The 26,312-nt window shown below is 38.4% G+C and overlaps 1 protein-coding gene across 1 annotated transcript in view; it reads right to left on the bottom strand.

Annotated features, from left to right (window-relative positions):
• The window catches only part of COL5A3 (collagen type V alpha 3 chain), a 1,727,233-nt gene that overhangs the window by 566,239 nt on the left and 1,134,682 nt on the right, over window positions 1–26,312 (bottom strand). Inside the window, exon 46 of the mRNA XM_044084684.1 lies at window positions 2,544–2,597. Coding sequence (XP_043940619.1) covers window positions 2,544–2,597 — 54 coding nt within the window. The remainder of the gene's footprint in view (window positions 1–2,543; window positions 2,598–26,312) is intronic.

The following is a 26,312-nucleotide window of genomic DNA, read 5'->3' as shown; positions in this document are numbered from 1 at the left end:
GAAATGACAAGACATATTGATCTGGCATTGTATGCAGCATTATTTTACTCCATTTATATAGTGCAAATAACCTTGCTATTAATGAAAGTCCATTTCCCTACCCAAGAAAACCAAGTTACCGTCTACTATTGGCCCAGTCAATCCTCCCTTTATCCTAGCATCCATGGACATCAGAAGAGGTATGTGAGGGCAGAGATTGGGTCAACATCTGGAAGGAGTTAGGAGACTTTTCTGTGTGCTTCTAACTCACTTACCCTTTGTGTTGGCAAATACAATGTAATACCTACTATACCCAGCCCAGTCTGGGTATTCACTTCTGGGTACCCACTCCTTGGATGTGCTTGTGTCTTGCTCTCTTGACTTATCTTCAGTTCAGGTACAAATCTGGGGCATTGTCCCAAAAAGCACTCCTCTGCTGGGTCCTGTATCATCCTCTCACCTGGGGATGAGAAACCTGGAATTGTCCACCTACCCCTTGTCTCTCCATATCAATCTCCTCCAACACGTGACTGTTGACTGAGCCCGTTTCATCAGATATGAGCCAGGGTTTTGATGCTGTACTTACCTCCAGATAAAGTACTAAGTGACACTTACCTTAAAAACACTATCCTAGGATAGGTTACAAAGTCCCCCAGAAGCATCCATTTAACGAAAACCTTCCAAAGAATGTGTCAAGAAATACATATGACTTCCTCATGAGAAAAGCACTAGGAGTGATCATGCTCTTGATTGAGGATCTTTGATGGTCCTCATTCAAATATGAGAAGCATTTCTGACATCCTCTAAGCAAAGGAGTTGAAGCTGTTACACTGAGTTATAAAGGGCCATTCGAATGATGGTGGAAATCTAATGTTACTTCTACTGCCTGGTAATTTGTTGTTTCCCACATTAATTATTATTAGTTGCCTCCTTTGCTTTCCACAGTGATTATTGTTCATTGCTTACTTCACTTCCCACATTGATTATTGTTAGTTGCCCCCTTTGCATCCCACAGTGATTATTGTTTGTTGCTCACTGTCTTTTTCCTTGGCTCAACAATGTCTCCTAGGAAGTACCTTTATAACATCCTAATTCATTAGAAATCATTCCTAATTTGTGTAGAGATAATAAAGAATGTGATAGGAAATAAGAACTGCTTGGATCATGTGGCCAGTTACTTCCTTAAATACGGGTTATGCTGCTCTTCCAGGCTTACCAATGTGATAGGTCATCACACTTTTTGTTCTTTCCCTAACTACTGAAAATATCTGCCTAAATGCCCATTAACCTATCCATTCATTCTTCCATGCATACCTTCGTCCTTGGGGGAAAGTCCTGGAAAGTAGGGCCAGGGCAGTCATAATGCATACGTTGCAGTTTTCTCCTTATGTTGTAACTATTCAGCAATGCACTGTGGGATTGTATATGTTCTCCTGCATCCACCCTTTCATTCAGACATATGTTACTATGAGTAGCTGTTCCACTCTGTGTACTTAGTGAGCTACAGTCTCAATCACATGAAATTGAAGTAGGGACAAGCCCTAAAGCCTTGCAAAGGAAGAAAAGGTGGGTGTTGAGTATTATATCATTCCACCACAAGTTCCAGAGTGGTAATCAAGTCCAGGTCACTTGCAGCAAAGTTTTACAACCTACAGCTGTACAAGACATATTGATCTGGCATTGTATGCAGCATTATTTTACTCCATTTATATAGTGCAAATGACCAAAAAGAAAGTCTCCACCATTTCTGATTCTGCCATCTACTCATACAGATGGTTCTGTGCATCCGCCATACTCACCATGAAACAGTGAATGATGATGATGTATTCTCTCTTGATGGATGTTCTCTTACTGTCTTTGAACATTAATATGAGAGCTAAATGATCACATGTGTTGACTGGTGTATAAGCAGCAGGCCACTCGCCCCACTGCTTAAGGACTCCAACCTAGGACTCCAGCTCGGGCCACACACAATACCAATAAGCATGGCAGTGCCTTCCCCCATCAAAGAGAGCTTCAACCACTACTTTGCTCATTCAAGCTCCTATCAGCCATCACCCTTGCATGGTGGTTATCAGCAATTTGAACAACGTTACCACCTCTGTGCCACGTGCCACATTAAACATATTTTGACTGCTGCAATATGTTTTACATTGCCAGCAGGAGCAGTTATCTGTGTTATTTGAATCTTGCAATGACTCATTGGTCATTGCACATAAAATGGAAAATCATTATCATATCTTAATGTATCAATGCATTACAGTGCCAGGCTCACATACTTTGCCCTGTTGATGCATTTTATGAGACAGGTATCCTAAAGGAAAGTTAGGCACAAACTGCAAATTTATTCACAAGCAGTTGAGTATTTGCTCAGAAACTGCCAAGGATGTTCAAGGTAACTTCAGTTTAAGGAATCTGTGACTCCATTTGGGATACATCAACAGCACAAAGCTACACATGCACACACACACACACACACACACACACACACACACACACACACACACACACACACACACACACACACACACACACACCTGTGATAAAAAATAAAAGACACTTACCATAGGGCCAACATCTCCACTTTCACCTTTCTCACCAGGAGGTCCAGGCATTCCCTGTATGTAAAATTAAGGAAAAAAAGAGGCATAAAGCACTGAGGAATTTATAGATCATAGACATTAAAGACTAAAAAATACACCTCTACTATAACCCATAATCAACTGCTGTGTTAAGGGCCTTGCCCCACAGATCATGCAGTTACAATGACAATAGGTACACGAGTTTGAAGGTGCTCAATTTGTTAAATATTGTTGAACACTAATGTGGAATCTGGGTTTTGTTTTTCAGACAATTTAAGAACACAATTCCTAACTGCAAGGGATAGAGCATTGAATATATGGCCTTGCCAACTTATAGCCAATTAGATTGGAGTGCAGATGTGTGTCTATGGGGTCATATTCACATGCAATACACAATAAAACCACAGCAAGTAGATAAGGCATCTGAAATAGTAGCTGTTCAATCAAATTCTCCAGTTTACTGTCATCTTTTATCCCCCCCCCCCCAAAAAAAAAATGGTCTTGGAGAATCCTGGACTATAAGAACATGGATACAATGCCAAGGACTTTCAACAGTAAAGCAAAGAACATTTTGAAGTATAAAAACAATAACTTTTAAAAATAATCTCCAAGTTCCAGCAACATTGACAGACAATCTAGGCACAGGTATGCTTCTTTCAAATGTACATTTGTGTTATTCTTTAAGCAACATTTGAAATGCTAGATATTGGCTAAATAAAGAAACCTGCCTGAACCATTATCCAATACTACATTTTTTATTTATTTATTTGGACAAGTAATACTAGTAGCTAGAAATGCTGCTAATTTCAGCATTTGAAAAAATGTAAATAAATGAATCATCTTTTATTTCGTCAGTGTTAGACAAAATATTCTGTATTCTTTCTCATAACTCCTCTCCAAATTGCTTCACTTTAAAAAAATAAAACTGAACAAAAGACTGCTTTTACCCCCCTCCTCATCCCTGAACAGCTTTGCATTTCCATTAATGAAGCTGGCTCTTGATTAATGGGATGGATGCCTGCAACAAATTGCCAAACACACCTTGATCACCTATGCATCCCATTAGGATTCAAATTCTGCTTATTCCAAGCAACATTTTTCTCAAGCGACTATACATCAAAATGTATTTCCTGCACCAGGCTGGCATACTAAATAAAAATGAAGAACAATGCAAAAGGATGGATTTTATCACCTTGTGAACGTGTGCAGTTTCAATGCATTTAGCAGACTATCAGTCATTTACATAAAAGCAGTCGAGTGTGTGAAGGTACATAAACATGGCATTCACTGCATACATACTTCACAGCTGCCTCACAATGGGACATTTATTTGTAAAAACAAATTCAGTCTATGATTCTAAAATCTGTCATTAAGAGTGATTTCTAATGTTGAATTATCCCATAAAACGGAAAAACCTGTTTCACACAAGCAGAAGCTGTATTCAGGATTAATATCTTGGTTCTGTGTTGTGTGTGTGTGTACATAGGCATATGTTTGTCTGTGTGTGTGTGTGTGTGTGTGTGTGTGTGTGTGTGTGTGTGTGTGTGTGTGTGTATATGTGTGCATGTGTGTGTTTGGTGGCTCAGTGGTAATGTGCCATGGTCTGCGGTTTAGTCCTTACTGTGGTCACTACTGAGTTTATGTTTTCTCTTGGTTCTTCACACCTTCCAAACCTTTGCTGAATGACAAGTTAATTAACCCATACAAAAATGAATAAATAAAGAAAAAATAATAAATAAAAATACACTTCAATGTAAAAAAGTATCATCTGCAATAAAATAAGCATTTTAAAATTAAGAATTCTAGTACCTCTGGTGGCATAAGGGATAAAGCACTAACTACAGTCCAGCTCACCCAGGTTCGACTAGCAACTCAGGCAATTCATAGAGTAGCAAGGAGGGATGGACGTTACCATCCCTGGGAGGGATGGTGGTGCAGTGTGTATGTCCTGCAACGATTCTGGGTGGAGGATGGGGACATCACACTGGGAGGTGAGTTTCACAGGGGAAAGGGTAGAGACATGGCTGAGCAGTTGTAAAGGTCAGGCCCATAATAGAGTACAATGCCCCTTTTGGGATGTACCTTACCACACACCTGCAGCAACTGGAAAGACCCCAAAAGTACCTCACCAAGAGAATCAAAGGGCTCAAACAGATGCCAATATGCTGCCCGGTTAAAGAAACTCCAGCTCTACTCAGTGGCATACCGCCTGCTCAGAGGCGATCTGTGCCTGACGTATAAAGCCATGTCCAACCCGGAATTAATGGACATGCTGCACCTCAGAAAATCCAAATCCCATCGAGCTACGCGCTCGAGAGACTTGAACCTCATCACTGAAATAAATAGGACATGCTGGAGGGACAGATTCATAACCCAGAGGCTCCCTTCACTCTGGAATAAAATCCCAGTCCAGGTTAGGCAGAGTATCTCATTGACTCTCTTCAACAGGAATTTTGATGAGTGGATGGGAGATAGAAGGTTTACCCCGGGTATCACTTCTGTGTCACTGTTAGACAGAGGCACAGTATACTAACCTCGAAAAAGGGCATGTCAAAATTAATTTAAAATGGGTGGCGAAAGCCAAACACACTCTGGCTAGGGTTATAAATGCCCTAGGGCAGATAACCTAGTATGAACCTATGAACCTATGAACCTATGGTGGGGCAATATTCTGAATGTCTCATTGCATGCCTTACCCTTAGATGTAACATATTCATGGGTGACTTTAATTACCCCTCTATTAAATGGGAATCCTATATAACAGAAACTGTACATGCACAGAGATTCCTGGATTTTGTAAACACAAACTCCCTGGACTAGATAGTCAATACACCAACCAGAAGTGCAATCGCTCCCTAATATGGAAGAATGCTGCACACCCCTCTACTGTAAGGCCTTCCCTGGTAAGGTCAGACCACAAAATGGTCTCATTTGAAGTAAAAAATAAAACCTGGACCCAAACTAAACCTGGAATATTCAGCAACTATTCTAAGGTTAACCTCCTGCTATTAAGTGAGAACCTGGTTAAATTTCAAGCCCCCAGAAACCATGACAACACTGCTGCCTATGCAGAACTGCTCATGGAAACCCTGTACAAGCATGTTAATAGCTGCACAGAGGGAGCTGTAACCACTAGGAAGAAGTACAGATCTAAATCAATAAACAAGCCACCTTGGTGGAATCACAAAATCAATAGGGTGCATAACAGGAGGAATAAAATCATGGCAAAAATTAAGAGTTGCAGTACCTAGCAGGATAAAAGCACTCTCGTCAGACTAAACAAACAACTCAGAGGACAAATAAAGTCTACCAAAGCCAAATGTGAGGTATGTTTGGCCTCCTAGACCAAAGGCATCCACAAAGCATTCTTTAGCTATGTCCGCAACCTCAAAGGCAATACACAATTGTGTGCAGAGCTCACTGTAAATGGAGCCACCTATACTGACCCAGAAGATATAGAAAACCTCCTGGCTGATAAATTCAGCTCCAACTTTACTCCTCTCTGCCCCTCAACCTTCCATCAGGAAATATTGTCAAATATAACTCCCTCTACTATCACTAGGGAACAGGTCCTTAATGCTCTCTAAGACCAAGAACACTGCATCAATGGGCCCAGACAATATCCCAGGATGCCTTCTAAATGGCATGAAACATGCCCTATCAGGCCCTCTGGAATTACTATTTAACTGCACCTCCAAACAGGCTTTGTGCCTCATGAATGAAGAAAGGCAACAGCCATCCCTCTTTACAAAGGTGGGCCATCTACAGACCTTAGAAACTGCAGACCCATAAGTCTCACTAGTCTGGTATGTAAAGCCATGGAAAGAATTATCATAGAGATGATCAATAAAGATACAGCAAACCTCCAGACTCTGGACCTAACCCAGTTTGATTTCATCAAGGGGAGATCATACGTACTCAACCTGGTGGACTTCTTTGAGAAGGTCACTAAAGCAATGGATGAGGGCAAAATCGTTCACACTTCCTACCTTGGCCTGGCTGATGCATTTGACACAATACCCCACTCAGGCATTGTTGACAAACTCAGGAGGTTAGGTACAAACCCGTATGTCACCCAGTGGATAGCCAACTGGCTCACAGACAGGACACAGGAAGTTAGAACTGGGGAGTCCACCTCAACAAAGAGGCCAGTCACAAGTGGAGTCCTTCAAGGATCAGTCTTTGGACCGCTCCTTTTTAGCATTTACTTCTCAGAAGACAAGGCCAATGTCAGTGGTCTCTGGCTGACTAAATTTGCAGACGACTGCAAATTAGGAGCTGTCATTGAATCTCACGCTGACACAAATATTCTCCAGGAGGGGCTGATACAGACAAAGAACTGGTGTCAGAGCAATGGACTAAAACTAAATACTAAGAAATGCATAATAGTATCCTATGGGAAGTCATCCATCCCTGGTAAATATCAAATTGACACACCCCTTAGAGTTGACCCAGTAGTCAGGGACTTAGGGACACACACAGATAGTAATGTAGCCTTTGACCATTACGTGTCTACAGTGGTGAGGAAATTATTCTATGTTGGGCAACTTATAAACAAAGGTATGGCATCTAAGTCCAAGGAAGTCATTGTTCCACTGTATTTCGCATTCATCAGACCTATCATTGAGTACAATGTCCCCTTTGGTATGTACATAATCAGGCATATCCAACAATTGGAACGTCCACAGAGGTTCCTCACTAAAAAAATACAGGGTGTAAGTAAAATGTCATGTACAGACCCCACTCAAGGCTCTATCTCTGCATTATGTCCTCTACGGGGTTTTGAGGAGAGCTCTATGCCTGGCATATGGGGCATTGTCAGACCCCACTCTGATGGAACTCCTGCATATCCACAAACAAACAGCACCAGAATTACCCATTCTAAAGACTTAAACCTTTCCTGTGATATAACGAGGACCTGCTGGAGAGATAGGTATGTGTCCCAGAGAATACCATGTCTATGGAACAGGCTCCCCATCCATGTGAAGCAGAGTTCCTCCCTAACCCAATTCAAGTGCAACTTGGACAATTGGATGGGAAACTGGAAATCCATCCCTGGTTTGGAACCTATGTCTCTAATAAACACAGGTAACTTGTAAATGGTTCATCTCCCAGGCCCATGTTTACACTTAACAAGGGTATCAGAACTTGTCAGAGATTTGGGATGCATTGCTAGGCTTAAAAAGGCCCTTGTGGTCAATAGCCTAGTAAACACCTATAAACCTATACTCATGAGAGGACAGAGCAGGGAATCAATGAAGGGTAGTAGCAGGGCAGAAGGAGCCATCATGTAACAGCTGTTGGTCAGTCCACCTATTCCCCTAAGTGGAGTGATGTATGCAGACATCAGATGTTATGACCCTCCCCATTGTATTGCAGGACTGTGAGACTCCTGGTTTCCACAAGAAGTCATACAGGTAGTTAACCCTTTCCTCACCTCCTTCCAGGGCAGCCCCACCCCCAACAACTATCGATCTATCCAGCAGCCAAGGTATGTTCATGATCTCGGGTAACCTGCAGTTCAAACAGATTCCCCTGCCTCGACGACATTAGGTTGACATTACCCAACAAATTTGTTTTGTTTCATTTTACACAATAATCTTGAGAAAACTTTATTTTAGTCAGTGTTGCAGTGAAACATGATGCTTATCTCCATAAATTAATTTTTATTTTTTTTGTCAATCTATCGCAAGTAAATATTGGATAAAACATCTAATGATTTTCAGCAGTGATTAAGCTTATGTGTGATGTATGCAAGGCCTGCAGCAACCCAGAAAATGATACAGGAGCAAATATGGACTTCAATTTACTTCAATGGATACACATCAAGTCAAAGTCCTAATTCAGATGATAACGGCTGAGTTTCCCAGTCGATTAAATTGTTGTTGCTGCTTCATAGCTGAGTTACGCATTACTTTGCCCTCACTTCTGCAACCATCTAATAATATGAGCTCTCTCTAAAAACTTGTTCCTGTAGACGAGTGCAGACCCTTAAACAGGCTCTAAATTTGTGTACCACATGCACTAACTAGTGTGCACAGTGGAATCGCCAGAGATTTCATCAAAGACACTTAACGTGTTTGGAAACTCATTCTCACAGATCCACAAATTTAGTGTCTGTAAAACAGAACTGGAAAAAGTTGCAAATCTTGTTGCTGGGTTTCAAATGCTAATAGCTGAGGGTCTGAACATTGAACAACAATAATATGGCAAGACTATTGCCCTGAAGATTGTGCAAACGCTACAATACAGAAGTAGCTGAAAAAGGATTATCAGCAAAATGTCGTACCTGTAATGAGTGATCGAAAATGGTCGAAAGTCATGTCCCAAGATTTCATATTGCCAAAAAAAAATGTTGAAGTCACAACAGCAAATGTACACTAGCATTCATTGCTGTGGATTCAAGATTTTGAATGGAGATCACACTATAGTAGGGATCGGGAAATGTACCCTTTCCCTTGCTGTAGTGCGCTCTCTGAGTTTGTATATATAAGTAGCAGGGGGTGTGGGGGGCTGCATTTTGATGTCGAGATAAGTTCAAAAAATCAAACTGTTGACATATTTTTGCTTCTTTATTTTTATCTGTCACAATTGTAAATTTCGACATTGTTTTTTAAGTACATACTTACTCGTAAAAAACACTTTTGAAATTATGATAGTAAACCACTGAAAAACATAGGAGACATGAACCACAAAGCATTACAGAGGATTATATAGTTTATATCATATAGGCGCACCCATTGCCAACAGTTGAAAAACAAGACGCAAGAAAATTCAAGAAAAAAATACAAAAGTAGCCTTAATCATAGCAATTGATTCACCCAGCAATTAGTGCCTTATGTACACAAATACCAGGATTTGCAAACAAAAATGACAACAATGCGGAAAAAAATACACAAGACAGTTCCAACAGTCTAAAACTAATTTACAGTCATACTTAGATATGCTACTAAAACACGTAACTCCGAGTAAATTACAAAAGGAGTCAGTTCTGGGAACATTTTAGGTGGTGTGAAGAGCACTTCTGGCTAACATCAAAGACTGAAACAATACTAATTTCATGAACTTTAACTGTAACTTGACTGAGGAATGGGGTCCATATTCCTGTCATAACAGTAAGAAAAAAAAAAAACAGAATACTTGGAGAATTTAAACCAGGAAAAGCAACATACCCTTGTAACATTGGTTAAGTTCTGTTTAAAATTAAGTTGGATCCTACTAGTTTTTGTACACTTTATCTATGGCTGTTTTTCTCAGCTCTGGCTGCATCCAGAAATCACAGAGCACCTACCTGAATAGATGCCAAATAAGTTATCCCATGTTGAGTTTTAAGCACAACCTCTACCCACACATATATATATATATATATATATATATATTTATTTATATATATATATATATATATATATATATATATTTATATATACTTAGGATATATACTTCAATGGAGTGTGCTTACTGATACTTTAACAAAAAGTACTCAGACACAGCACTGTTCATTGAGGTGTTGATACAAAACTGCTGAACTACAGTGATACAGCTTGTGGTAAGTCTATTCTGTGTATGTCACAAGAAAAGGTGTGACTATGCTGCCATAGGGCATGTCTTCAATATAATTATTTGTTACTCACATATTTGAACGTATGTCATCATGGATCTTCTTTGAGCTCAAACTGGGCCACAGGGAAAAGGGGGGAATGCAATATATATGGATATTTTATAATAAATAATCAACCATCATGTCTTTGTCAGGTAAGTGGGACAGCAGCACTTTTACAAACATAGGCAGAACATGCAAACTATACACGCACACACAGACACACACACAAGCGCACACACACACTGGACACACACATTGCACATGCATTATCACACAAACAGCATAGTAAAATTTTCACCTTATTTAGCACTTACTCTAATGCTAACCTACACGTACACACACACACACATACACACACACACACACACACACACACACACACACACACACACACACACAGAGATCAGGGCTGAACCCCCAGTCGGTGGTGTTATGAAGCAGAGATGTTAGTGACTGAGCCACCATGCTGCCCACTAATGGTGCTTCAAACTTTTTACAAAATCCTGCTCCCAAATAAAATATCAGATCTAATAACCCATCAAATGGATAACAATGCACTGATATTATATGACTCACTTAAAAAAAACAAATATTTGCAATGCACATTCTCAGTCTTTGAAGATATCTTGCTCATCCTAGTACACCAAGCCTTTAAAAAGTTGTAATAGCAGGAGTTCTCCTTCCTCATTACCAAAGTTTAGTTCTTAGTGTAAATGCTTCCTCTTTACTGACTGTAATTATAAACATTGAACAGTATCTATTATTTACTCAACCAGCCCTGGGACCTTGGTTGTAAGTCATTCTCTAAAACAGATAGTCAGACATCATGGAAATTTATTTGGGTCTATATTAGTCCATTGAAGGTTCACTTCAGCGAACCTCCATTCATTGAACAAAAACCATCAAGCGTTCAGTTAAGTGAACGTTCACTTCACTGAATGTGTTACATGTGGAAAGTAACTACTTGCCCAACTTTTCCCCATAACACACACCGAAGTATGTTAAGCCCACCCAGGTTGGGGGCTGTGCCTCCCGCACCCCCACAACTATATAGACCAACTATGAGATCACAATACTGTCAGGAAAAAGGTCAAATTTCATTATGATGGCAAACTAGTTCCTTTCTCTGTGTAAATCCTTCACTGAAGTGAACGTTCAATGTTTTTTGTTCTATGTACTGAAGTGAACCTTCGATGAACTAATATAGACCCACTAAATTCACCTTTAACACTTCCTGGAAGACTGTCCTAAGTTTGAACAATATGCAGTCATGCAACACTTTCTTACTGCTTTTGGTCAAATGAGGTACAAATAATAATCCTGTTACATCGATGTCTTACCTCCACTATTGACTATCTGCCCTTACATTTCCAGGGAGTGTGACAGACTCGTCTAGTCCTTTTCATAGATGGGGATCTTCCACTTCTAAAGGACCAGGGCTTTTTTTTGTAATGCTAAGTGCTGGTACGACATACCGGCATCTCGACCACTGCAGTGGCATCTCTTTTAAGGAGAACCTTGCATGTGTCACACAACAATGCAGATGTAAAAACACTGGAATAGTGTATGTGTATATGTATGCATGTAAAGTGATTGAGTGAGTGAGAATGAGTATGTGTGTGTTTGTTTGTGCGTGTGTGTGTGTGTGTGTTTGTTTGTGCGTGTGTGTGTTTGTTGCTGTGTGAGAGAGTAGAGGTCTGTATGCATACCTCTCAACTGCTAAGTGCAAGAAATCTGGACAAAGCCTGATATAATGGGGGACAAAAATAGGAACAGATTTTAAATACTGCTCTTATAAACTTAGGGAGTTCCTAGAATAATGGCATTTGTGTTTGCATGCATTTTCTGAAGGATACAAAGTCTGAAACTCAAGTGCATTTTACTATTTAGTGACTGCAGTCCTCAGATCTTGCCAGAAAATAACAAATTTTATGAGGAACAGTCCAAAACTATGAGGGAAAATTCTGTACATTCTGTGAAAATCTGGACAGTTGTGCTGCTGTGTGAGAGAGAATGTGTGTGTGTGTGTGTGTGTGTGTGTGTGTGTGTGTGTGTGTGTGTGTGTGTGTGTGTGTGTGTGTGTGTGTGTGTTGCTGTGTGAGAGAGTAGGTGTGTGTTGCTGTGTGAGAGGTTAAGGGTGTGTGTGTGTGTGTGTGTGTGTGTGTGTGTGTGTGTGTGTGTGTGTGTGTGTGTTTGTGTGTGTGTGTGTGTGTGTGTGTGTGTGTGTGTGTGTGTGTGTGTGTGTGTGCGTGTGTGTCGCTGTGTGAGAGGTATGGTATGTAATGTTCTAGTTGGGGGGGCACATTAGTCAATTAACTTGATCAGGCTTGACCCTGTAACTTGGTTACAGGAGACAGCCTAAATCCTCCATACCAACTACCAGACTGCTGAAAGAATTGTGAGCTTTAGTGTAGACAAGAGCCTGAATTCTCTACACCAACTACTGGACTGCTGATGGAATTGTGAGTTTGAATTTCAGTACATTTTCAGGGAATTATGGGTTTCAGTGCATTTTTCAAGGGATTGAGTTTCAGTGCATTTTCTCGGAATTGTGAGTTTCAAGAGAACAGAAATCTGCTGTTGCTAATGTTAAGTTTATTTTCAATGTGTAGCTGTTTTGTTTAGTAAATGGCAGTCACTGTCTGTGTGTAGAATTTGAAAGCAGTGTTAGTAAAGCAAAATTACTTGTTGCAATATTACCAGTTAACCATTTTTTTTAATGTAACACAAAATAGGCAATTCATTCTTCAATGGCAGGAGGCACTGAATTTGTAGATGAAACACTGAAATGTAAAGTTGTTTGTTAGTAGCAACATCTTCATTAGTTACAGGTCTCTTTAATTTTTAATTATTCTGATGGCTTTTACTACTACTGTGATTGTGCTTATTGACTGATATTGTTGGACTATAATGACAGAAGTTTGAGTGTGGCCTTTTATGGTTAAAATTTTCTGAAACTGGTAGTTTTGTCATTATTCAAACTACAACTTTTAAACACATTCTAACAAGTGGTGTTGTATTATACAAGGGATATAAATTAATACAATCAGGAAGATGAAACAAAGAATACATGCATGTATGCATGGCCCTAAAATGTGTGCAAGGAGCTTATAGTTTGAAAACAGCCTAAAGGTAAACTTTATCCTCCAGTGGCCAGATTCATTTTCTTTGAATGTGGGTATTAATGCTTTTTCAATGAATGTGAGCTTCAATGGCAGAGACGATTACTGCTCATGCTAACTCTGTTTTGATTGTGATACTGTATTGTTTAGCAAATGGCTATCAGTGTTTGTGTTATTTTATTTCAATATCTGTAATCATTGTAGAAGTAAGTAAGAAAACAGTATGCACACTCTTAGATCTGAACTATGTTTATGGTAACTGGGTGGAAACAGACACGTAATGGAATACTAGAATGACTGGGCAGTGGGCTGCTGTGGGGGGATGCAGTACATTATATATTTTTTTTACTTCTTTACTTCTTAGCCTAATTAACCTCTTATACCACTGATTACTCAATGTAGAGACTCTAAAATGTCTTTCACCTCAAAACCCTGTCTTAATATTCCTACCTTTCCTTTCCTAGGTGACTTCAGTATTATTATTTCTGTCTGCATTGTATGCATATGCAGATTGTCATAAAGGATGCATCTCTTGTGATTTACGGCCAACAATTTCACAAATTGCAAAAAAATCATGGAAGTTTTATTCACTTTGTAAACTAGTTAATTACATTGTGTGTGTAATCAAAGAGGGAAAGGAGAGAGGGCATCGGCATACCCCTTCAAAAAGAGCACAATTTTGTTCACGAAAAAAGCACTGTAAAGGACTATGTCTTTACTGGCACCTTGTAGTGCAGCTGCCATGCCTGAAGCAGAGTCAGGAGGGAAGATATCATAGGCATGGCTGGGGAGAGGATTTTTTATATTTTATTTTTTTTTGTAATGATGGGAGCGATGAAGCCTAAATAAAGTAGAACAGGTCATGATGTAATGTGCATCACCACTCAAGGTATCTACTTCACTTCTTCCTGAGTACTTGGTAGCTTGCATCTAGCTAAGGGAACACCTACCAGACTCCAAGAGTGAATGCCATGACCAGGTGCAAACATCTGGCTCCTGCCTCCAAGGAAGTAGAGCTGGCATTAGCTGCATAATCCATGCTCACCCATGCAGTTCCTCCAGCATCAGAGATGTCAATCGAACTTGGGTGATCAGGGTCACACCTAAGACTCCCTACTACCATGAAATGGGTCCAGATTAAATTGATCCTGGAACAGTTTGCATGTTTTGTATGTGACAATACAGCCCGATAAATTACAGATTATCTGTGGAGTGTATGAATTTATGCAAAAGCAGTAGATATTACCTGAGTGTGCCCAGCTATTAGATATTGTGTGAATATATCTATCTATATAACTAGCTATCTACATATCTATATATAGATATAGATATGATTGCAGTCTATAGGAGTGAATGCTCACAAAAGCAAACTTTCTTTTCCCCTTTTTTTCAGTTTGCCACCTCCTTTTTGTGCAAGACCGTGGTACAATGGAGACTGGAAAAATTCCCCATTCCTTCCCGTTGTGCAATCTCAAAACTGATATGTATATATAGTTGGGGGGGGGGCACAAGGGGGCTTGCCACTGCAAACAATTTATTTTATTTATTTATTTTACATTTGTTAACCGGGAAAGTTAACGGTGTTTTTTTTTTTCAATCTTTTTATATTAAATCTAAAAAGATAACACTTTCTGTATTCTCTCTCTTTGTAGTGTTCAGTATATATATATATATACATACATCTATATATATCTATAAAGATATAACAATATACATATATATATATATATATATATATATATATATATATATATATATATATATATATATATATACATATATAAAATCTTTATTGGTCAGGTTAGTCCCACTAGGCCAGTGTCCCCTTTTGAGAGGAGACCTGAAGTAGTATTTACACCATTTAAGGAAAATTTAGCCAGGGCATCATTTGAATATACTGCAATATTAGACATAATGTGAGCATGCATAGACATTAAATATTATGAGAACATGCCTTGATATTACTTTATTTATTGACCAGAAAAGTCTGACTAGGACAGAGCCTATTTTCAGCAGAGGCCCAGGGAGAAATGCTCCAGGTGTATGTCATTATAATGTAGGAGGAAATCCCCACAAACACAGGAATAACATGCAGATTCTGCACAGAGGGTGCCCCAGCTTAGAATCAAACCAGAGAACATCATGCTGTAAGGTGACATCTTTAACTGCTACACCACTGCACCGCCCAATGTGAGCATGCCTAGACGTTAGATATTATGTCATGCCAGCATGTCCAGATATTGAGTAATTGGTTTGTTTGTATTCTAATCAGAACACATTCATCTGTCCAATGAACCAGGAAGGATCCCATACTACCTCCTATTAATATAACATACATCAAGGTGAATTAAGTATCCATATAGATACAGTCACATGTCGAGCAATTTAAGCTTCATAGGTTCTTAGATTAGTACTAGGGTAACTACCCTTGTGGGCTATTTTAAGCCTAGCCAGTTACCTCCTGTGAGAATCAAACCCTGCACCTTGTGTTTGTAAGGTAAACACCTTAACCATTATGCTAACCTCCCACCCATATCAGGTATATGCAGATGACATATTATTATACTTTGTGAAGATTTCCCTAAGTACAGGAGTATACAGGGTGGTTACAGATATTACAAAGAGGTATCACACCCAGGAGTTCAAAAGAGCAAGCTTACAATCATGCCTCTGATTGTGTATACATTAAATGGATTTAGCTAAAACACATGTAGATCTTGAAACTACAGTCAGTCACATTCTTAGTTATCTACATTGTAAAACATGCCTTGCATGGGCACAGATAAATGTGTCCATCATTACAGAGAAACTAAGCATGTAAATGACAGAACATTTTAGTTTCTGGCTCCAGGAGCTGCATCGTTAGATAGGTGTCATGAATGTGGCATGATTGTCAGTGATGAAGTGAAACCCCAACCCCATGTGCAAAAATGTGAAAAGTACTTGATGGATGGATGGAAGGAAGGATGGACGAATGAGAAAGTTATTCTTCAGCAAATCACTGCAGCCCAGTTTATAAGGGTGGTTATATAAAATCCCCACAGACATAACAACATTAAACAAACAGTACTGCATACAGCAGGCTGCAGGGGCCCTAGACAGCTTGTTTTTCTTCAGTATTAAATAACATGGAATGGATATGGTTAGTTTAAAAGAACATATTTTAGTTTATTTAAGCTTCCACATAACTATGCAAGCAGAACTGAAACATTAGCCATGCAAGGAATAAGGGAACTTTTTAATTATTGAACTTCTGTGACAAACGACTGAATTCCAAATTATCAAATGTCATCTGACTGATAACCAAATGATAAGAAAAACCTTCGCTAAATATTCACCAAAGTACAAACTTCACAAAACAACACATGCTAATACATATTTATGCATATTTTGTAGGTTGGGATACGCCTTCCTGTACTGCTTATGTTGGGGAGACTGTGGCATTTTACCTCTTACAAAATTATTAGCACTCTAGAGATGTACAACATTATAGTGAAAGGAGTTACACTAGTATATAACCAAATATTTAATTCATATTGTGCTTGAACAACCGCAGCGTGCATGTGTGTGTGTGTGTGTGTGTGTGTGTGTGTGTGTGTGTGTGTGTGTGTGTGTGTGTGTGTGTGTGTGTGTGTGTGTGTGTGTGTGTGTGTGTGTGTGTGTGTGTGTGTGTGTGTGTGTATGTGTGTGTGTGTCTCTCTGTCTACTATCTGTCTGTCTGTCTGAGACCTCTGCCATACTTCACAGGTGCCTTAAACCTATAAGAACATCCACAGCCATGTGCTATAATTAAGCGATAACCCACGCCTGGGTGTGGGTAATGCTGGATTTACCCACGGTTGGTGTGGATTGGTCATGAGGGTGAAACCCAAGTGGCCAAATAAAGACAACCATGGGTAAATCCAACATTACCCACACCCAGAAGTGGGTTATTGTTATTATACAATGACATTATCGCAGAAAAAAAATACCTACTTTTCTTAAATAATGGCATTGTATGCCGCAGGTGTCCGGTATTCTGCAGCAGTTCTGATGTACTGCGCATGTGTATGCTTATGCAGTACATCAGAGCTGTGTGTGGAAGCAATGGAGAAAGGAAGATCGCCGTTGCTTTTTTAAAGGTGTCTCACTATGTTAAAATAGTTTAACATAGCAAGATAGCTTTAAAAATCAACGGAGAAAGGAAGATCTCATTTCCCTTTTTTAAAGCTGTCTCGCTATGTTAAACTCGTTTAACATAGCGAGATTACAGCAACTGAGCTCTTCTGTTCTCCATTGCTACCAAAAACAAAAAAAAAATCAAGACTTATACTAATGGAAAAAGTCCGGGTGACTGGACCATTTCCATTAGTATAAGTTGGATTTACAATGGGCACGCTGACCAAACAGCGTGCACGTTTTGGAATATTAATGGGGGGTCATTGTCTAATATAAGGTATGCAACTATAGTCATTACTGTAATAAAATCATCTCTCTGAGAAAGACATAAGTATCACATGGCATCTCATAGCCTTATAGGATAATTAAAGATGTGATATGCACCATAACATGTGGTGAATATAAAGGTGAAAGGATTTTGTTGCTCATTTCTGCTGCAAAATGCTTTAAAGATTTTTTTCTGTTTTAGTAAAACCTCAAATAGGCTTTCCAAGCTGTAGCTAAGTTAAATGGATCTTTCTGCAGTTCACTTACTGGTACCCTTTAAGTCAAACTTGTGGACCAAAGGAAAAAAAATGGTCTTACAAAGTTAAGGACAAAAAAAAAATCTTTTGAGCTGCAGCAAACGTACTAATCGCATCCATTTAAGCAGCCACTGTATCATCTACGGTGCTTATACCTAATCACCAACTATTCAGCACCATCAATTATCCCCCAACAGTCTGCACTCAGGACAGCCAACAACTGCCCCTTGTCCTAGTTACAATACTGATGGCTTTAATTGACCCTTCAACCTCAGTGCTTTCCAGACAAGGGTAGACTGTTATGTGTCCTTTAAAGCCTATGGATATATAGCATGCTTTCTCTGATAACAGTTTGTAAAGAGGCATTGCTCATCTTAATGACCTTATACAGCATTGAGTACTTGTTAGCAGATAACATATTGCCTGTGTTTGAAGTAAAACAAATCAGAAGTAGATTTACTCCTTTGCCTGTCTAGAATTCTATGAGGTATCATTGACATAGTACATGTAACAGGTTTGATCATTAGTCGTATTCTTTCAGACACTCCTGACCAAAACATCATTTCTTGTGCCCTTTCCTTATGCTTAACAATGTGTATGTCATGGATTCTCTCCAATGTGTGACTACAGAGCTGTTTTTTCTGCTAGATTCAAACAACAGTCTCCGCTATGTATGAATTTTATCATGGTAATAGTCACAGACTTTAACTAGTAACTGAAAATGTTTCTTGTCATTGGGCCATCCTGTCAACACCAGATTTTGAATTAATTATAACTCTATGTAATATTCAGTGGAATCCAGAAATTAAAAAAAAAAAACTTGTCAAGTCCTGTAACTAAATCGGCTTACTGCTCAAAAAATATAGAAAGTGTCATTTAAATTCATTTTTCTCTTTGTGCTTAGCAGTCCCACGTCAGTGCACATGACACTTTGTCCCTGTGGTGTAACAGTCTGTATGATGCTAATCTGTGAGTTACTGCCCCTGCGAACATGTGAATCGACAGGGATTCTTAGTCAAGGGTCTTTGCACTTGGGCAGTGCTAAACAACAAACAGTAAATAGAGCGACTCAGCCTGCAACTTGCCCAGATATACATTGTGGCCTGTGTAACAACAGTAGTTAAAATATGCTGTGTTTAATTATTTATTTATTTAGTTATTTAGCTATCCATTTAAATTTGTTAACCAAGGTGGAGTACTGATCCTTCAGGGCTGATTTCACACGCTTAGCCCTGGAGAAACGATACAAAAATGCAAACAAGTACAAAGAGCTGGAGATTATAATGTCAGTGCACAGGCTCCCTTTTGAAATGTCAGCACTTGAAATACAAATAGCCAACATGCAAAAAAAAAAAAAAAGCTTAGAAATGCAGAAGAGCAAACCTTGAACATCGCTCTTCTCCTGTAAACTTCTTTTTTGCAGAGGTGTGCCCCCCCCTGCACCCTTGATATGCGGATCAAGCTCCACCCACCACCAAGCTTATATATACTAACTCTGAGATCACCATACTTTAGAGAAAAGTGAACATTCCAAGAAATGGCCATCTCAGACTTAATATATACAAGTCCATTTTGTGTCCATTCAGCCTCTACGTTCAAGGACACCTTGTAGTGGGTCCCAACATTTTAAATGGTTACCCATTGTGCAATTTTACAAATGTAATACACATATGGTTAGGGTTACATTAGTTTGTAAAAGAAAACAAGTAAAGTATGGAAACATATACTGGCATACAGCAGTAAACTTTCAGGCAGGATTTCTACATCCTGACATTTGGTTTCTAGCTGCATAGGGATCTATTCTTTATTAAGGAAATGGGTAAGATCTGGCCTTTGTTAGGCAGTGGGCCTTTACAAAAAAAAAAAAAAAAACAGTGCAATGGTGCTCTGTTCTAGATGTCAATAATATGAAGCAACAGGTTTTGTTAAAGGATGTTCAACGTGAGGAACAATTATTTTTTGAGATGGCAGTAATGGCTGGCCATATTACTGCCATGCCATGAGGATACTTTTTCCAATGGCTTCCCTTTTAGCAAGAGAAGAAGTGTGAGATTCTCTATCGCCCAGAAAATATTTGTTGGATATTAGCCCATATTATTTTATATGTGGAACTGGAAATTGAGGGTGCTATCAAGCCAGAGGCCCAGATAATTCTCTAGCAGTTGCTGCTTTTGTTCAACTATATGCCTATCCTAGGTAAATGGGTGAAGTTTTTGGTGAGTTCTGAGGACAATGACTTTAGTTTTGGAAGAACTGAGTATTGGTTGTTTAGAGCAGAGTGCACTGGTAATAGACTGGACGTCTTGTTGGAGTTGTTGTTTGACTTGCTGAGATGGTCTGGGCTTGTAGATTGCCACATCATCTGGTTAAAGTATTATTGGAAATGTTACAGCCCAGCTGACCTGAGTTCAAGTAGCAGCTGGGATGACTGATGGAGTGGCTGAGAGACAGAGAGAGAGATGGGTGATCATCCAGTGGGGAGGAGGGTTGCATGGGCATTCCCATCAACAATCTCTGGTGGAAACTAGGAACACTGACATAGAGGGCACAGTCCAAAGAGAGGAAAAGGATGGAGACATGGTTGAGCTGCTACAGAAGTCTTGTGGAATGCCACATGCCCAGCATTACAAGTTCACCCTTTATGTCATTCCACACAAACCTAGTGGGTGGGGTAAACGGGTAGGTTAAAATAATTAACTGCCCCTCGGCAAAGGGTGACAGGAAAATCCTTTTAGATGCCATAGGTTTCATGACCGGCCCAATCTTAATTAGATATTTGGAGAAATTAAAGCGAGCTGGTAGACCAGGGATGGATGGGGGCACATGGATAGCAGGCCATAGGATGATACAGCAGAGTGTTAAAGAGATCCAAAAAAGGTATTAGTGTATGTGTGTGGTTATGGTCTGGGAGATCATTAACGCAAAGTGAAAAAAGTAGGAGGAGAGCACTGAGCTTTGAAGGACACATTTAAGTCAATGGGTTTTGATGAGGAGGTCTGGCCAATTTTAACAGAAAAGGGATAATTTGACAGGACGTTTTTAATGAATTGGCAGGCGTTGGTGTTTATTCCATGGGTAAGAAGAGAAATGTGGAGGAAGGCAAGGTGAACTGTACTGAAGGCTTTTGAGATTAACACCATACATATCAGTTGCCCTATCTCCAAAGTAATATGGATGCTACCTATTATTCTCCATTGGGTTGTTATGGTATTTATCCCTTCCCAGAACCCAGTATACATTGATGAGAAATGTGGCTTGCTAGATGGATAGATAATAGTTTTTTCTAACTGTTTACCTAGAGAAGGGAGTATGGAAATGGGTCTGATGTCTGCATTCAAAAGGCAGAGAACATTAAAATAATTTTTCTGTAGGAAGCAAACTCCTCTGCATCTCCTATGTAGGAGAGTACCCCAAGAATTATATATACCAACTCTGAGGTCGCACAACAATGGAGAAAAAGGCAATCTCCACAGCTGCCTGAAGTGGTTTCAGTGAACTGCTTTCAATTTCTTTGCATTCAAAGAAACTATCTTCGATGAGAGTACATGCTCTTGAGTGGATGGGGGGTGGACAGACAGGATGTTAATGCTGTTATTCTTTGGGATAATCTGTATAGAAACTTAGGCCAGGACAGTGGGCAAGGATAGTTGACTATGAATTTGGGTATATGCAGGGGCATCAGGTGACTTACAAGCTAGGTGGGTCAGATAGAAGCAAATGAATGGGTTGGGCTAATTAGAATGGTACAGGGCACTATTGCAACAAGTGACTGACCATCTCTGGCAATCAAACAATAGACAGTGTCAGTCACTTTCATCAAAAGACTGACTGTTTTTTTTTTTTTCACCCTTTAATGTACTTTTCATCTTTTTCCTCATTAAAACACACCCAAACTGATCATGACTCCAATGTAATAAGTGCAGAAGCGGTAAGTGAATTCATCTGGAGGCCAGGAAACTGACCGGTCCTCAGAAGTCATATTGTTCTAGGTACCTTAGGTGCATCTTAGAGCTTTTATTGTTTAATAACCTTACAGTTTTTTGATTCATTGGTGGCTTGAACAAAAATAATGAATAAAGAAAGAAATTTGGTCTTACTTTTTTTTCTTTCAAGGAAAAATAGGTTGTTTCTAAAGCTTAATTTTCATAGCTAATCTAAAAGTAATTGCCAATAAAGTGAGATGAGAAATGTTTGCAAAGATATATATATATATATATATACATATATATATATATATATATATATATATATATATATACATCCTGAGAAAAGTGTCTGCCTGTCTACACCTCCAAAGAAGATAGTTACCTTCTTTGTACCCATCTGGTGTTAGGCTCGAATGCAAGTAAAAGCGTAAATGCTCACAGACATATATTATACAGCTGAAGATCTTGACGAGAAAACTAGAGTACCTGTACAGAACCTACACACAGAGAGGGAGTACATGCAGATTTCACACACAAAGCATCACAGCCAATAACTCAGAGAATCAAGCTCTGTGAGAGAGGGCAATGCTATTCACTGTGTCAATGTCCTAGTGATCAGTGCTATCGTATATACCCAGCCCAATAAGCTCAGACAGCCACATATTGTGTACAGTGCTGATGTTTGTGATGGAAAGTTAAAACAAAATTATGAGCAACTTGCTGCTTTTCAATGTATTGCAAACTGTCTCCCATGCACAATCATTTTCATCATATACAACACCCAACCACATCAATTATAGCAACTTTATTAGCTATTACTCCTTAGACACAAAACTGTGTTATAAAAAAAGTACAACCACTATAAAGCTTTCCAGCTGGCTTCACTTAAATGCATACTAGCTCTACAGAGCTAAACTAATTAATTCTTCCCTTGACAAATAACAGCAGGGTCAGCCACTTGTATTCACCAATAGTTCTCATCCAGCACTTAAAGCCAACTTTATTGACTATGTACACCTCAGATATGAGATTGCAATAAAATAAAAAAAAAGTTAACAGCTAGTCACAATAATTGTATTTCATCCCAGCAAACACACACACACACACACACACACACACACACACACACACACACACACACACACACACACACACACACACACACACACACACACACACACACACACACACACACACACACACACACACACACACACACATATACACACATGCTCTTATGTGCACACAGGTGTGACTATAAATCATAGCCACTGGTCTGACTATGACCACATACCTCAGATATTTGATTGCAACTGTATGAATAAATGCACAAGTAACCAAAAATCAGAGACATATAATGCCCTTATATATTGAGACATTTGCTAGAATAGCAAGCTTTGTGCATTAGCATGATTTTACTGGAGGCTAAGTCGAAAATTCAGATGTCTGTCATTAGTTAGTGATTGCAATCCTTACTGATTTTCCAGAAAAAAAACCCCAAAGACTTTGCAGGGAACAGTTCAAAATATAAGACATCAGAAGCATTCTGTGAAATCCCGTTCAGAGCATCTATACGCCAGACATGCATACATACATTTACTCACATACACAAACTCGCACAAACACACTTACAATAATTACCTCACATGATAGAGCAATGAAAAAAATCTTGCTTCTATGCTTATATTAATGCAATACCCTAATATTTCTGTCTTTCACCTTCATTCTCCATCTGTAGTATTCTAAGTCAGTCACCTGAGGTAGGTTGAGATAATAGAAATGGCTCATCCCTGCTTCATATATCAACTCAATTAGATGCATTTTGTAACCTTTCTTCTTTATGATGATGGCAGAAAGGCCTGTAATAAGTCGTGATTGCCTTATTCCCTGTTTGATGTAGACATAGTAGCAGACTATTCTGAAAACAGCCTGGCAATCACAACAAGATGATTTCGGTTTTTTTTTTCAGGAAACCTCAAAAGGTACAAACCAATAAATGAAAAAAAAAACTAATGAAAAAGAAAAAAAATGCCAAAGCACTCAAGAGTTGCCAACTACAAACCAACAAATTTTAATAAGATAAGCGTGTTCATTCTACAAATTGCAAAACTTCTTCAGATAACCATGCAACAAATGTTTTTCATTTATATAGTATAAAACAAATCACATGATCTAATTACATACCATTAAATTCAAAGCATCATTTAAAAATTTCAACTCCCCTTCCTGTCTCTTAAAAATGCATACATTTCTATTCAAGTCCTACCAAATTATCCTAAATACAATACTAAAAATACGTACTCTATAAGTATCATTTATATAGTCTAAAACAAATCACATGATCTAATTACATGCCATTCAATTCAAAGCATCATTTAAAAATTTCATCTACCATTCCTGTCTCTTAAAAATACATACATTTATATTCAGATCCTACCAAATGATCTTAAATACAATACTAAAAATACGTATTATATAAGTATCATTTATACAGTATAAAATAAATCACATCATCTAACTGCATGCTATTCAATTCAAAACATCATTTGACAATTTTGCCTCCCATTCCTGTCCAAAAACACTTATTATAAAAAAATATTATTTTAATGAATATATAATAAAATAATTACAAAACTAAAATAATACTAAAACTTGGAAATCATTTTAAAATGAATAGGAAAAAAATGGAATACGTGACAAAAAATCTCTAAGATCCATTGAATTTATTACTTCATGGAAATGATGAAGATACCAAAAGACTATGTTTAAAGGTTTTTACACTACTCTTTTACCCTATAATTATAAGAATGAGTATAAAGCAACTCATCTATCTAATTTCAGCCTTGATCTTTAAAATGGATGCTATAGAAAGGTACTTATTTAATACAGGCCAGTTGTTGGCTTCCCAAAACAACTGCCTAAAAAGTTCCCTTCTTTCCAAGAACAGAGTGCAAGGACCACCACATGCATTCTTATCCATTTTATCCACTATTACAAACTTAAATGACTGTCCTTCATTGTTTTTAATGTATTTATATAAAGTGTTGGTAGTTTTCTCCCTTCTTATTTCATACATATGCTCGTATATATGCTCACAGAGCTTACACTCTTCTCTTACCTACATGGAAGCTTGGGCATTCTTGGCATAAAGCCACACAGACCAAACCTGCATTATTACAATTAAATCTGGCTCTTACAGCATACTCCATTCCTTTTATTTTATACATTGACCCAACCTGTATAAATGTATAATATTTACAAATCCCACATCTAGTCATAGAGGGATTTACTTTCTCCATCTTTACCTGTTGTTCAAATGTATTCTGAAATTTCCTCCTTCTTTTATACGCCATTATAGGTTTCTCTCCTATTGTATCACAAATTATTAAGGATTAATTTAATTAATCCAATATTCATATGGTAAGTGGTAATAAAGGCCCTCATATATAAATTTACTCTTTGTGCTTCAACAGTCCTGTTCATATTAACCTCATCAATTGAATCCTGCACTATCTCTACTATTGTGTTATTAATAATCTTTTTTCTGTAGTCCAATATTGGATGGAAATACTTTCTTTACCTTTTCCCTTTTACCTCACTAATCAGTTCATCCACCAAAGTTTTCGGATAGCCCTCTTAACAAACATTTCTTTCAATACATCACATTGTATCAAGAAGTCACCATCCATAGTAGTCATTTGGGCTGCTCTAACCAATTGGCCCTTGACTATTGCCCTCTTTTGTGTAAAAGGGTAGGAACTTAAAATGTGTAAAAGGGAATGAGAATATGTTGGTTTCCTAAATATCTGAGAAGTAAAAATTCCTTTATGGGTAACCTTTTGCAAAAAAAAAAAAAATCTAAATAAGCAATATTATTATTATTAATTGTATATGCAAATTTCAAGAATTCAGTACTGCTATTACTGTAGTTCATAAATGCTTGCAAGCTATCCCGACTTTCCTGGCATAAAATAAATATGTCATCCAAGTAGCATAACTACACTCTACATGCTCTATAATACTCGCTATTCTCGCTATTCAAGATGTATTTAAACTTCCATTGCAACATAACAATATTCACCACTAAGGGTCCACAGGATGAACCCATGGCCACCCCCATTTCCTATAAGTAATATTTACCCTCAAAAAATAAAGTTATTATTTAAGATTAATTCTAACAGGTCTTCATCTAAATTAATTTCATCTTGACCTACTCGTTTCCTGTACAAGTATTCAGTAAACCAACGGATATCTTCATCATGCTGTAAAACACTATAGAAATCCTTCACATCCACCGTAACCAATAAATCATTCTCATTGAATGTAATACTATTAATCTTCTCCAGAAAATTCCAGGAATCATTACGTAAGTTTGGTACGTCAAGCAATAATTTCTTTGTCTTATTGTCCAGAAATTGGGC

This window comes from Protopterus annectens, chromosome 9.part0 (assembly GCF_019279795.1).
Source record: "Protopterus annectens isolate FY-2018-M chromosome 9.part0, PAN1.0, whole genome shotgun sequence".
Taxonomy (NCBI): Eukaryota; Metazoa; Chordata; order Ceratodontiformes; family Protopteridae; genus Protopterus; species Protopterus annectens.
This window is presented reverse-complemented; position numbering and strand designations above follow the sequence as displayed.